The sequence below is a fragment of the Felis catus genome, chromosome C2 (genome assembly GCF_018350175.1).
Source record: "Felis catus isolate Fca126 chromosome C2, F.catus_Fca126_mat1.0, whole genome shotgun sequence".
In the NCBI taxonomy this organism is placed as follows: domain Eukaryota; kingdom Metazoa; phylum Chordata; class Mammalia; order Carnivora; family Felidae; genus Felis; species Felis catus.
The window spans coordinates 3,504,195-3,518,096 of record NC_058376.1 but is presented as its reverse complement, the minus strand read 5'-3'; the positions used below and the strand labels follow the sequence as shown (position 1 = coordinate 3,518,096).

The following is a 13,902-nucleotide window of genomic DNA, read 5'->3' as shown; positions in this document are numbered from 1 at the left end:
GGGCTGCACCCCCAGGTGGCTCCAGAGGCTCGGGGGGGGGGGGGGGGGGCTGTGCGTCCTTCCTGTGCCATTTCTGGCTGTGTCACCAGCTGCTCCTTTGTCCTCCTCTTCCAGGTTCAAGGAACACTGACCGCCGAGTCCCCTGGAGGGAGGCGGGCCCGTCCTTCACCAACGGTCTGTCAAGGGAAAGTTCAAATAAAGGATCCTGTGTTGGAAAGAATGATTGACCCTTGCCTTTTGCACACACACCTGGAAAAGACACAAAGCCGCCTTGAGAAGTCCAGCTGCCGTTTCAGGCGAGCCGTGGGGCTCAGCACCGCGGACAGGAGGCGCGTGGGAAGTGCCCTCACCACGGCGGAGCCGGGGGACACGTGGCTGGGCGGGCGGGTCCCCGGCGGGTGGCACTCAGGTCGGCCTGAGTCTCGGGCGCTCCAGCCTAGGACTTTAGAACGGGCGCGTGTCGCGCTGGCAGGGACCTTGATGTCACCTGAACGGGCCGTGTCGGGGACCCGATGCCGCAGCGGGCGCGAGAACGCAGCCAGCACGGAGCCCAGACTCTGGGAGGACGGAAGAAACCCGATGCCGGGTCAGAAACCAGGATGGACCTCGGGGCCCTCAGGTGTCCCACAAGACTTCCCGCCACCGCCCCCGGCTCCTCACCGGCCTGGAGAATTGTCGACGAGTGGGCAGCCGCGAGGCCATCGGCCTGCCCGTCGAGGGCCCTGGGAACTCCAGGCCCGAACACCCGGATGCGTCTCCCATCTGAGCGCCACGGTGGCCGCTGCTGCTGGTCCCTGCGGGGCTCGGGGAGGACGTGGCCGGGGTGGGCGGGCCTGGTGCAGTGAGTCACCTGCGACACGCCAGGCGCCTGGAACTGTCTCCAGCCCCGCGGCACCAGCGTGGGGTTATTTATTTAAGATGTGCTGTGTGTTCTAGAAATCCAAGAAAATAAATGGCATTTTGTTATTTATTAAGACGAACTCTGATTGTTTTTGGCCATTTGTCTTCCCAGTTGTTGCCTAGCAGAATACTTGTCTGCTCTTTGAAATAAAATGGTTTTTTAAAGCTTATTTTGATTTATTTACTTATTTTGAGAGAAAGAGCCCAAAGCAGGCTCCTCGCTGTCAGCGCAGAGCCCAGCACGGGCTCGTTCTCACAAAGCGGGAGATCCCGACCTGAGCCGAAATCAAGGGGCGCCCCGAGAGAAAATGTTTAAAAAAAAGCTCAAGCAGAATGTTGATGACGTCTGCTCACGTTTCCCTCATGTTAAAAAAAAAAAAAAAAAAAAAAAAAACTTCCAAACACTGTGCGTTCTTGGTTTTCTCGGGGTTGGACACGGTCCGTAGCTCTGCAGCTGGAAGGAGAGGCTGTTGGTGGCAAAGCCAGGGCCGCCCTGCTGGGGGAGGGGCTGAGTCTGGGCAGTTTGCGAATTATGCGAACGCCACCCGGGGAGGAGCAGGGCCGCCCCTGAAACTGCCGGTGCTCGGTGCCCGGTGCCGGCTCTGAGTTTCTCCCCAACAACAGGCGACAGGCGCCTTCTCCGTCTGCGTGACGGGGGCCGTGTGGTGGCCTCCCCCGTGCCACAGTGCCAAGGGCCACGGCCGCAAGGCCCCGGCAGAGGCTTCTGCTGCGGGCTCTGCGGAGAAGGGCCAGAGAGACGAGGGGTCTCCTGCGGGCGGTTGTCCTCACCAGACAGGCTTGCTTTGCTCAAGAACGAAAGCCTGCTAGAATAAAACTTGCCCAAGCACCGAGTGGATTGCACGGTGCCTTACACACGGTTCGCTCCGCCCATGGGGTTCTCTTTCCCTCCGGTTCCTTCCGTCTTGTGTTTCCTCTTTGCGGCTGGGGTCACTCCTTTCTGCCTTCCTTCCCTGGCCCGGGCGGCAGGGGCCCCGAGGCCTGTGCTCGCTATGCCCGGACAGCCTCTTGCTCGCCCCACGGCCCGTGTCCGAGGCGGGCAGGGCCAATAGTGACTAACGCACAGAGAATCCTTCACCGTGACGTTCTGGGGCCCCCTGCTGCCCGAGGCCTGAACCCGTCAAATGCCCGGGTGAGGCCTTCAGCAGACCCTCTGACCCTCTTTGCTTCTGCCCCCACCCCAAAGAGCAGCCACCATCACCTGTGGTTCAGCGGCAGGAAGCTTTTGGGCCGTTATTTTTCCCGAGTCTGGGACTGAAGTCGAGACATTCTCCCACAAGCCACAGAGGACGGCTGCTCTGTGCTCCGAGCCTGCAGGGCCCCCCCCCCCCGAGGAGGCCTGCTGAAATGCAGAATCGACATTGGAAAGCAAGGAGCGCACATAGCGGAAACATTCTGGGCCCAGGAGTGGAAGGTCTCACCGCCCCTATTAAAGAAAAAGGGGGGCGCCTGGGTGGCTCAGTCGGTTAAGCGTCCGACTTCGGCTCGCGGTCCGTGAGTTCAAGCCCCGCGTCGGGCTCTGTGCTGACTGCTCAGAGCCTGGAGCCTGTTTCAGATTCTGTGTCTTCCTCTCTCTCTGACCCTCCCCCACTCATGCTCTGTCTCTCTCTGTCTCAAAAATAAATAAACGTTAAAAAAATTTAAAAAAAGAAAGAAAAAGGTATACGATTTCAATATAACAATAAATCTTCATTTCCTCCTGAGCGATCGGCTGAGAAGATGTCCTTCCGCCAATAGCTGGTCACGACGCGCGCATGCTCGCCTTTGTACGGAGATGTGACTCTGCCTTCCAAGAACCTGTGCGTCACTAAGATGTTCCTGTTCAAATCCAGGGCGGGGTGTGGGGCGGGGGGGGGGGATGCCCAGCAGGATAACTGCCAAGCAAGCTGGGACGGGCAGCGAGAGAGGTGAGAGCAGGAGCAGAGCCTGTCCGGAGTAGCGTGCCTGGAAGTGCACCCTCAACCACCTCCCCAGCTGTGACACCCGATAAAAACAAATCACTAGATGGGGCGCCTGGGTGGCTCAGTCGGTTGAGCGTTCGACTTCAGCTCAGGTCATGATCCCGTGCTTTGTGGGTCCCAGTCCCGCATCGGGCTCTGTGCTGAAGGCTCAGAGCCTGGAGCCCGCTTCGGATTCTGTGTCTCCTCTCTCTGCCCCTCCCCTGCTCATATTCTGTCTCTCTCTCTCAAGAATAAATAAAACATCAAAAAATTTTTAAAAATCACTAGAAAAAAAATGGACTGGGAAAACCCAAGTCCTGACGCCTGTTAGATTCAACAGACACTGTGCCAAATTGTCGTAGGAGTTGGTAATGCTCGCGCCGGTCTGCATACCGCGAACTTCCTCAGGAGAGACGTGCAGGGAGGCACTGGGGCAGCCACGTGCTGGGGGCCGGTGGTGCGGAGGCTGGGGGCACAGTACGCAGGGACTGCTGTGAATTGCTCACAATGTGTCCCGTGGGGTGTCCCCAAGGAGCCGTAGCAGCCTCACGCCCGGTGCCCCCCCCCAACCCTGCAGGGCCTGGTTGGGGGGCTGCGATGTGCAGGCTGCCGATCTCTCAGCCAACGCGGGCCCTTTGTTCAAAACACAGGAAAAAAGTGCCGTTCAAGGTACTGAAATAGAAAGTGTCTTCCTGGGGCGCCTGGGTGGCTCTGTCGGCTAAGCGTCCCACTTTGAGCCCAGGTCATGATCTTGCAGTTCACGAGTTCGAGCCCCGCTCGAACACGCTCTGTGCTGATAGCTCTGAGCCTGGAGGCTGCTTCAGATTTTATGTCTCCCTCTCTCTCTGCTCCTCCCTCACTTGTGTATCTCTCAAAAATAAAGGTTAAAAAAAATTTTTTTTTTAAAGAAAATGTCTTCCTTTCCTCTGCCCTGGGAGGTGGGAGGAGGCTGGTAGGAGGTGAGATCGTGGGGCCTCCCAGCACCTGCGACCTCAGAAACCTCAGTGCAGAAACATTATTCAGCACGTGAGCACAGCGACCATGAGGCATGAACCCCCAAGCGTGGGCCCTTCTGAGCACAGGGCCCGTGCGGCTTCAGGGTCACAGGCCTGTGACGTCGCCCTGCAGACGCTGCACCCAGACTCAGCACGGGGACTGGAGGCGGGCGGGGGGATGGGCTGGTCCTGGCCTTGTCTCTGACGATCGGTGGCGGTGTTGGGAAGGCGGGGCGTGTCCATTGGGTGTCCCTTCCCCTGGTGGTGCCTCCCTGAAACCGTGCAGCCTGTTGAGGTTATGTGTGGTGGGTTCCAAGTGCTCCTCCCACCGAAGGTTAATTTCGAGGCTCTGAGTTCGACCTTGTGAGCCTTCCACAAGCCGGGCCACTCAATCCTCCTCCGCTACCCTTTCGCCAGTCAGTGTGACGTCATTGCCACCAAAGGCTCATACTTTATGACGTGCGCCTAGGATGTGCGGGTTCAGGGCTGCTGGCCCCATTCTGCCGTCCCCGGGCCTGGCCTTTCCAGCCACTGCAGAGAGACGCTAACTAACGCAGACACGCTCCACCATGTCCTTGCGAGGGCAGAGGTCAGAGTGCAGCGGAAACCTTCATCCATGGAGGCGCTCCAGACCGGGAAGCCGGGCTCCATCGGGCCCCGAACCAAACAGCAGAGCTGGCAGACGAGACAGATGTGAAGCCCGACTCAATGAAACTGGTGAGTCACAGTCCCAGCTGGCACAATCCCGTGACAGCAGCGTCACCTGCAAAACTCACGGCTGGGAGCTGCATGAGCTGTCCTTGGAGCCCAAGCGGGGGCAGTGGGGGGTCTCACCCGGAAGCTGAGCAGGTGGGCAGGGGTGAGGGCCAGCAGGCACAGTCCCAGGCGGTGGGGCGGGGCCGGGCAGCACCTTGACTGGAAGATGCCCCAGATGGCCCGGCCCCCTTGTGAAGTCCCAACCTGAGGCCTGAGTCCAACAGTCTGTTACCTGTTGGATTTCGTGCCCGATCCGCTTCTAAAGGCACCGTGGGTAGATGTGCATTGAGTAGAGGCACAGAGACATTGAACGTGCCCACGGCCTGGAGAGTTTCGGGGTCTTGGGCTGTGGCGCCCCCACCCCAGGACGTCTCGGAGTCCACCAGAAGGGGCGCATGTGCTCCGGCCCCACGCGCTTTATTTGTACGTTTCAGACTGAGGTGAAATTCACACAACACGCACTTAAGCATCTTCAAGAGCGCACGCCCGTGCCATCTGGTGCACACGCAATGCCGTGCAGCCACACCAGTCTAGTTTCAAAGTTTTTCATCACCCCTGTGCCCGTCAAGTAATCCCACCCCATCCCCTCTGCCCCCAAGCCCTTTGTATTTAAGCCAGGGCACCTTTTAGCACCAAAATTCTAGAGCCAAGTGTCTGGACAACAGCACTGCCTCTATTTATCGTGTCTTAAGTGGACGCACAGTGCTACGTTTCTATGACCTCCGGCCTCCTCTGAGAGGCCTCCCCGTGGACAGTGGTCCCCGGTCTGCTGACCCCGAAGCCCTCCCCGAGCTGTCGCTGTCCCAGGAACCACACCTGAGTTCTGCGTAGGCCACGAGTGGGGTCAGCTTTGGTTTCCCCTTCCCACACCCACCGGCCTTCGTTGTGGCTTTGTTCTCCCACGTCCCCATGTCCCCGGTGGCAAAGCTGCCATCGGGGCTGCGGGACACACAGGTGGGCAGGACGGTGTGCCTCCCACAGGGGCGCAGAGGCCGGGGAGGGGGACGCTGTCTGAGTCATGGCACACAGCCCTCGGTGTGCACCTTGCCTGCAGGGAGAGCTGCTGGGCCACTGTAGGAGCCCCGGATGTCGCCGGTGGAGGCTGCTCTGTCTAGAAGAGAGAAGCGAAGTCTGAGCTCCTTAGAGCCTCTCTGCACCCGTACAAACACCCGCAAACTTCCCTTCTCTCTGGGGGTCGACGGGCCAGGAGATGCGGGGCTGGGAAGGCTCTTAGTGATCCCACACCTTTCAAGGGGCAGCGGAGGAGAAAACACGTGAGCCAGTGCTGAGCTTGGCGCGCCGATGGGGGCTAGAACTGCAGGGAACTGCAGGGACGTGTGCAGGAACCGGGCTGCGAAGCACCCACACTGCCCACACACAGCCTCTCTCTGCGTGGACACACATATCACGCTCCCTTCCCCTCCCAGGCCAAGGCCTCGACACAGCGGCCCTTTCCCCCCACCTTCTCGCTGGATTTTATTCACCGGTGATGTCCTGATAACGCCTGACGGGCTCGCCGTCAGGGCTGGGGACGCCCCGTGCATGTCTGTCCCCATGGCCACACCCACCAGAATTAAACACAGGTTGGCTTATTACTGGGAGTCAAACAAAGCAAGTGGCCTAAAATGAATAGATGACTCTGGCCCAAACCTGTCCTTTGGCCTCAAAACAGTTGTGACTGGGCCTCCGCGTGGGTTCGTGCCGTCTGCACCAGACAAGCCTATGCTCCGGTGGACGGATGAGAGGCAGGCGGCCCGTTTAAAGGGCCAGGGAGCCGGTGTTTACTCCACAGACTTGTCTGACCCCACAGACAAATGCATCTTTTCCGCCGTGAGGACCAGAGCCCGGCCCTGGGAGCCCCGGCAGCCTCTACGTACAGGTCAGAAATTATCAATTGTGCGGTCACGTAATCAGTATCCAGGGCAAGAAATAGAGGATTACCAGCACGCCAGAGATAGGCCGGGGGCCCTCCCTGCCCTTAAACGTCCGCGTTATCCTGACCATCGTGGTTTCCATTTAAGTCAGCGAGTGGGGTTGAGTGTCTTTCTGTGTCTGTGGCCCAACATCCCCTCTACAGCTGGGCCCGTGCTCCGGTCCCACAGCTTGTTGTCTGCCTTCTGACGTGCAGACCGCCTTCTAGACTTGTCACGGCTGCTTCTCGGTATCAGCGAGGCTGGGCCGCGATGCCCACTTGGCCAGATGCTAATCCAGGCGTTGCTGGGAGGCACCTGGCAGGCGTGTGAACATCTCCAAGGAGCTGACTCTAAGTCCGGAGGTGGGCCTTCCTGTGTTGTCTACATGTCTTGCGGTGGACGTGTCTTATTCTTATAATCGGGAGAAGTAGTAGAAAAGCTAATTTTAATGGTTTTTTAATTTTCTAATGTTTATTTATTCTGGAAAGAGACAGAGCACGAGCGGGGGAGGAGCAGAGAGAGAGGGAAACCCAGAGTCCCAAGCAGGCTCCAGGCTCCGAGCCGTCAACCCAGAGCCCGACGCGGGGCTCGAACTCACGAACAGTGAGATCGTGACCTGAGCCCAAGTCGGACACCCAAGCGACCGAGCCACCCAGGCGCCCCTAAAGCTAATTTTAAAAGTAGGAGACGACACTAGAAAGTCAAGGAATCTGCTACACAGGCCACTGTTTCCCGGGAGGGCTGCGTTTGGAGAGGCGACGCTGTAGCCGCCCAGCTGAGCCTGGCACCTGCCACACCCTCAGGGACCTGGGACATCGCCAGCTCTACGAGCTGCCTTTTCAGCGTCCCTTGTCCTAGGAGCTCCTCCCAGGAGCCTGGAGGAAGATTGTAAACCTGCCATTCATTCATTCAAAATGCTTTGTCGCCAAGCGCTGAGTGAGCCCACGGACAGTGACAACCGGGGTGAGCCCAAGCCACGCACCCCCGAGGCCGCACTCTGGCAGGGGTGACAGACCCCAAGGGGCAAACGGGTGGGCAGTGACAGTTCAGGGAGGCCCGGCTCTGGCAGAAAGTCGCCGGGGGTGAGGGCACGGCAGAGGGCACAGCATTATCTGCTGTCAGATGGCCTTCCTCGAGGAGGGAAAGCCGAGCAGAGACCTCAGCGATGTGACGAGCAAACCACCCGAGAGAGGGTTCACAGACACAGGGCAGCCGGCAGGTACCCAGGATTGGGGTTCTCTTGACAAGCAGGGCCAGGGGAGGGGCAGGGGGTGCATGGGGAGGGGCGAGGAGGGGGCGGCCTGAGCTCCGAGACAGCCAAGTGGCTTCAGAGAGGGTGCAGCGGACAGTGGGTGAAGCCCTGACTGGGGGGGCAGGGCTGGGGCCGGCCGGGCACACAGGAGGCGGCGGCCGCGGGCCCCTGGCACAGGCTCCCTGGAGGGGGTGCAGATGTGGCCGTGACCAGGGCGGGGCCGGTAACGGTAGGACTCAGGGGCCGCCCTCTGCCTGGGGCTGGTGGGCACGCAGGACCCGGAATCCCCTGCCCCAAAGGCTGCGACCCAGGTTTGTTTCCTTTCTTGTAATTCAGCCCAGATTCTCTGCCGCCACGAGAGGGCCCCCGGAGCTGATGCAGGGATGGACCTGGGGAAGGACAGCTCCTCTGCAGGGGGCGTCCGGGTCCTCTTGGGGGGGGGGTGTGAACCTGCAGACCCCTCCCGGCGCCTCCCTGGCGGGGGGGGGGGGGCGGGGGAGGGGGGCTGGGCTGCCTGTCGCACTTCCAGCATGAGCAATATCCTGAGAAGGCCCGCACGCAGGTGGGCAGGCGGGAGCTGACCAGGCTCAGCCAGGCACTCGGAGGCCTCGTCACCCTCCTGCTGAAAAACGGGGGGGGGGGGACTGGGTCGAAGAGGTTACCCCGCAGAAGCCAGGCAGCCTGAGGGGGGGGGGGCCCAGCCTGCAGCCAGCCAGCCGCCTCTGACCCCAGCCTCCTTGCGATTCTCTGATTCTCTTGTTTAGGCTTCTCAGTAGGGGGCTTCTCGTGGGGGGCCCAGAAATGCGTGAGACAACAGCTTATAAGAAGCTGCACTTGCCTGTCCCCTGGCCTCCACGGTGAGCACGGGGCGCCCTTCCCGGGAAGGACAGGGGACCCCTCGGTCTCAGGGCTTCCAGCGGCACTCAGAGCAAAACTGACGTGAGACAGATTACAGGAGGAGAACGAGTCTCGAGACGGAATGAGCCAGGGGGACAGTTTTCACACCTCTTAGACCAAGAGACAATCCGCGCGGGAGGGACTGGCGGACAAAGAAAACTTTGGGGGCTTCAGGCAGTAAGGAAGTCTAACAGAATTTGGGCTGGGGTGGTGACCAGGGTTGTTTGCACAGCCCTCCGGGCTCCAAATGTCCCACTTCCGGTGACAAGGATGCGCCCCTTCCTCCTGGGACAGGGAGGGCACCTTCCACAAGGGAGATTTATTTCCTGCTCTAAGGGGACGGAGGAGGGTCTGCGTGTCCTTCCCGCACTGGCCGTCTCTTAACTAACTTCTGTTTAAAATAGTCAACTTGCTGAAGCGCCTGGGTGGGTCAGTCGGTTGAGCGTCCGACTTCAGCCAGGTCATGATCTCGCGGTCCGTGAGTTCGAGCCCCGCGTCGGGCTCTGTGCTGACAGCTCGGAGCCTGGAGCCTGTTTCGGATTCTGTGTCTCCCTCTCTCTCTGCCCCTCCCCCGTTCATGCTCTGTCTCTCTCTGTCTCAAAAATAAAGGATAAACCAATATATATACAATGTGATCTGTCTTTAAGCAAATTCTAAATTCATGTCACTGTGCCCTTCCGTGCCTCAGCCAGCCGTTTTCCTCAGCCCTCTGTTGTGTGGGAGCGAATATCAGACGCTGTTCCCCAGCGTGCAGAGTATCGGAGCCCCAGAGGGCGAGCGACTTCACGAGGCAGGTCCCCCAGGACCGGGTCTGGGGACCGCTTGGGGACACCAGTCCCGCCGGGTGACCCAGCCCATAAGGGGAAGGGGCCGGGACCACATCCGTGCCAGCTGCACCCAAATGGGGGGGCAGGGGCACGAGCAAGAAGACCGAGCCCGGGGTGCCTGGGCCCCGCCCGTCTCCTCAACTGCAGGATTTTATAATCCAATCGCCTGCTGTCGAAAGGGAAGAGAAAGGAGTAAGAAGCTCAAATTACCACTAACTTTATTTTTAGAAGTGGCAGCATGAAATGAAAAACAAAGTCTCTGGAATACCAAGTAGGGGGAAATGATAAATCAAATCAATGCCTCCAAATTGTATGAAATGCAAGAAAACCATCCAAGTGCCAATGACTCAGAGGAGCCCGGGGGGTAGGCTTTGATCAGGTCCAGGAACTTCCGGAGGGGCTTTCAATTCGGTGACAAATCGACCCGGTGTTAATGACGCCCTCCAGGACGGATCCCAGTCTCCTCCACAGGTCACTCGCAAATGCAGCCGCGGGGAAGATGTGGCACTTCTAGGGCTCCCAGATCCAGCCGGGACAAAAGCCCAGGACCTGTTCCCGGAATGAGGACAGGCGGCAGAGGGACCCCTCGGGGCGTTCAGGCCATGACCAGGGTGAGCCAGGGTGAAGCAGGCCTGGAGAGCTAAGGGGCGAAGCAGACCCCACTGCGCGCAGCCGGCACGAGCCAGCACAGGGGGCAGACCGCACAACACGCCTGGTTCCCTCCCCCAACCGCCGTGCAGCCCCTCGGTGGGCTCGTACCCCACCCTGGGCACCGTATCAAGCACCTGCTCCTTGGGTTCCCGGCCAGCCCTTCGTCTCTTTGGTCCTCGACAGCCGCCATCGGTGCTTTCCGCCAAGTGTTTCCAACCGGTGCCCCCTGCGTCGCCGGCCCCCCACTCGTTCCGACAGCGCTCCGTGGGCGGAGGGGACACGCGTCCCTCTGGGGCTGGGGCATCTCACCGCCCAAGCGCGGCCCTCCACACCTCTTTCCCTTCTGCCGTGGCGGCTGGCGGCGTCCGAGGGGCTGGCTGCTCCGTGAGTCTGGCCCGGACATGACGCAGAGCCCGACGGTCCCGGTGGCGTGTAACCTGCATCACGGGAGGGCCGCGGGAGGACTGCGACCAGAGGCGGGAAGACGGTCCCCCTTGGTGGGCAGCGGTGGCTCGTTGGGTAACCGCCGGCGCCCGGGAGTCCCAGGGGGGCGGGTCTTGCGCCTCAGGACGCGGCGCTGCAGGGGCCGCTCCAGGGAGGTGCCGGAAACTGGATTTTAGCACTTTGTGCTGCTTGCTGTTAGATTCCGTTGGAAAGATACCGTAAGGAGAAGAGGGGCTCAGAACACGATCTGGTTTGTGAGCGGGGACGAAAGGGAGTAGGGAATTCACAAATCCAGAAACCTGCAGGATGAGAAGGAAGCTTTCTCCCCACGCACCGACAGCAAGAAAACATTGAGAAGCGCCGGGGACAGCTGCCAGCCCAGGTCAGCGGATCTGAGAGCGACGCCCAGCCCCCCACCCCCGCCCGGACCGCAGGCACCATTACAGGAGGACCCAGGGACAGAGAGCGACACTGTGGCTCTCCCCCCGAGCTTTTTAGTCTCCAGAGACGGGCAGGAATCTCTCTCCATAGTCGCAGTGAGGAGCCACCTGCATTTTTAAGAGGCAGGCGCCCCCAAAGAAACCGCAAACCTGGAAGAACATAGTCAATTCTCATGATCTGCAGTAGCTGGCTTCTAGAAAGTCTGCGTGGACACCGAATTAGCAAACATTGAGCCATCGCTCCCGGGGGTGGGGGGGTGGGGGAGGGAAACGCAAGGTTGTCCCTTCAAGGCTCCGGTCACAGCATCGTCATCCATCAACACACAGCCTGGCTGGATGTGTGCTTCTGTTTAAAAACCCCCATGTCACGTCACATACATTGTTGGTGCGTTCACATGGGACTCACGGCCAACGGCATCGGCGCTCACGCCGGAAGGAGCTTATCCACTCGTCTCGGGTGATGCACTGCAAACACCACTTCCCGCTCTGCGGGGTCCGTTTTATTTATTTTTATTTTTTTAAATGTTTTTTTTTATTTTTGAGAGAGAGACAGAGCATGAACGGGGGAGGGGCAGGGAGAGAGGGAGACACAGAATCAGAAACAGGCTCCAGGCTCCGAGCCGTCAGCACAGAGTCCGACGCGGGGCTCGAATCCACGGACCGCGAGATCGTGACCTGAGCTGAAGTCGGACGCTTAACCGACTGCGCCACCCAGGTGCCCCTGCAGGGTCCATTTTAAACCGCGGAATCACCGGCAGAAACAAAGCAAAGCAGGGCGTCGCCTCGTCCCACCTCCACTGGGAACATGTGCGTCCAGCCGCTCACGTGTTTCTCGCCGGCCCCGTTCACGCCCCAGAACCATCTCTACGTTCCCGGAGCGAGGCTCCCGTGAGGGAGGCTGTAGGACAGTAGCCATGCAGTTTGGGCCGGCCCCGCGGGGTGAATGGGCCACCGTCTGCCCACGCGGGGCCCCTCCGCCTCTGCTTCACTGGAGGGCTCCCCCATCGGGCCACCGAGCGAGCTGGGGGGGGTCACTGGGTGACGCGCAGCCTGCTGGCCCCGTGCGCCTGCTGCAGGCGCATATCCCCACCGATGACGGGCTCCTTCCAACCTGAGAATGTGACGGAACCCAGCTCCCCCCGAGCCGGCCCAGATGCATGATGGGATGCCCGTCTCTGTCGGGGCCCAGCAGCCCATCAGCAGCTGTTTTCTCAAAAGGCACGGACGTCTCTCCAGTGGACGGTGTGGCTTTGTTCCAAAAGCCCGGGGTGGGGGGGGGGGGCCTGCATGGGGACTCTGACACAGGCTTGCCGTAGATGCCACCGCGTGTGCCCGAGATAACACGGGGTCTATCTGGTCGCACGGCCAGGCTCTCGGGGCTGCGTGCGGTCGGCCTGGACCTACGGCAGAGCCCCTTCCTGCTCTAGGCTCCCCCAAAGCTGGTAGCCTCTCCGTCAGCCTCGGGCTGGGGCGGTCTGCCCACGTGTGGAACACGTGGCCCCCAGGAGCCCTAGAGAAATGCCAGGCGTCGTCTGCGGCTCCTCACGGCGGGAGAGGCAGAGTGCGATCGGCGGTCCTTCCCTCTGGATGTGGTCCCAGCGCACCCCTGGTTGTGGAGCCCCTACGGATGTCATTGATGCGGCCCCTCCCTCTCTGAGCCTTCTTGGGATTTAACTTCCACCTGCTGAGCTCACACATCTTCCCAAGACTTCCGACGTGTTTGCCACTTCTTCCCCATCACCGACCGGCATGGTGTCATCAGTGTACTAGACCGATGTCGTGTTCTTTGAGACGCCCGGGTCCCCCAGATCCCTCCAGGCTGCTTGAGGGCATAGAGCACGCGAGCGGACATACGCCTGTGGCAGAGCAGGGATGCGCCCCGTTACGCAGCCCACGTGAATGCAGACGGTTTCCTCGTGGGGACCGAGGGCACTGGCCAACCCGCTGGGGACAAGCCACGTACCCGAGGCCGTGTTAACCTGCTCTGGAGAAGAAACCACACCTGTCAGGGCAGCTGCAGGGTGGGTGCCTCTGGGCACAGACTGTGCCCAGAAGACACGCCCACCAGCCATGCGAACTCCAGGTCCGTAAGCTGGGAACTGATTTCCACGCCACTTCTCACCCGGGGGTACGCAGTATGGGCCTTCATTTACTGTCTTGACCAGGGTCAGGGGTGTTTGCAGAGGCCTCCGTTGTCATCCCCCGTGACAGCCGATTTCATCCAACAGGCCAAGGACCTACAGTGAGTTTTACCGACTGCCAAGTTTGAACATCCTATGATTTGGGGGTGGAAGTCCTAGCGGCTGGGACAGACGTAGGGACCCAGTGGACCTATCGTAAATCAGTGCTTGGTCAAGACCACAACTGTCACCTGGCCTCCGTGTACCCCCTCTTTGGTGGGGAGTCGGGATGAAGCTTTGGGCCCTTCGTGCAAACTCTAGCCCTTTATCCAACAGGCTTTCAGATGCTAGGATATCCCTCCCTCCGCAGTGCACAGTTACTCGAGTAAATGACCAGCAGTCTCCTCGGGGAAGGAAGAGGACCATTGTTACCGAGCTCACTGGCTCTGCTGTGCTGTGGTTCTTTTCCCCTGGGGATCCGGCCCGCTCTTCAGCCGACAGGTTCCGGGTCTGAAACGGCTCCGATCTGGAAACAGGGCAAAGGACCGTGACTCTTTAATGGGGGCACCTGTCTCCCCCTCTGGTCATCCACCCGTACTTTCTTCTCTGGTCTGGGCTGAGGGGTACCCTTGCTGGCTGCACATATGTTCTGCCCCTAAGGATGCTGTGTTCTATTAACTGTGTCCCTCGCGCCGCAGGCCACGCCCCCCTTGGCTGCCTCGGTGACCTTTCCGCTCGCTGCAGTGTTT

The 13,902-nt window shown here is 60.1% G+C and overlaps 1 protein-coding gene and 1 long non-coding RNA gene across 11 annotated transcripts in view; one reads left to right on the top strand and one right to left on the bottom strand.

The window, feature by feature from the left end:
- The window catches only part of SLC37A1 (solute carrier family 37 member 1), a 77,970-nt gene extending 76,900 nt beyond the window's left edge, over positions 1-1,070 (top strand). For 9 of the 10 annotated variants that reach the window (XM_045036563.1, XM_045036561.1, XM_045036565.1 and 6 more), the window contains one exon: positions 115-1,070. In XM_045036563.1, the coding sequence (XP_044892498.1) occupies positions 115-936 (822 nt within the window). In that variant the 3' untranslated portion in view covers positions 937-1,070. The remainder of the gene's footprint in view (positions 1-114) is intronic. The other variant, XM_003991402.6, reaches the window with a different exon arrangement.
- Positions 1,071-9,699: 8,629 nt separating this feature from the next.
- On the bottom strand, positions 9,700-11,071 carry LOC123379757. Its single transcript, XR_006584637.1, has 2 exons — positions 10,284-11,071; positions 9,700-10,047 (listed from the first exon to the last, which is right to left on the bottom strand). It is a non-coding gene; the product is annotated as an uncharacterized LOC123379757 (long non-coding RNA).
- Positions 11,072-13,902: the final 2,831 nt, after the last annotated feature.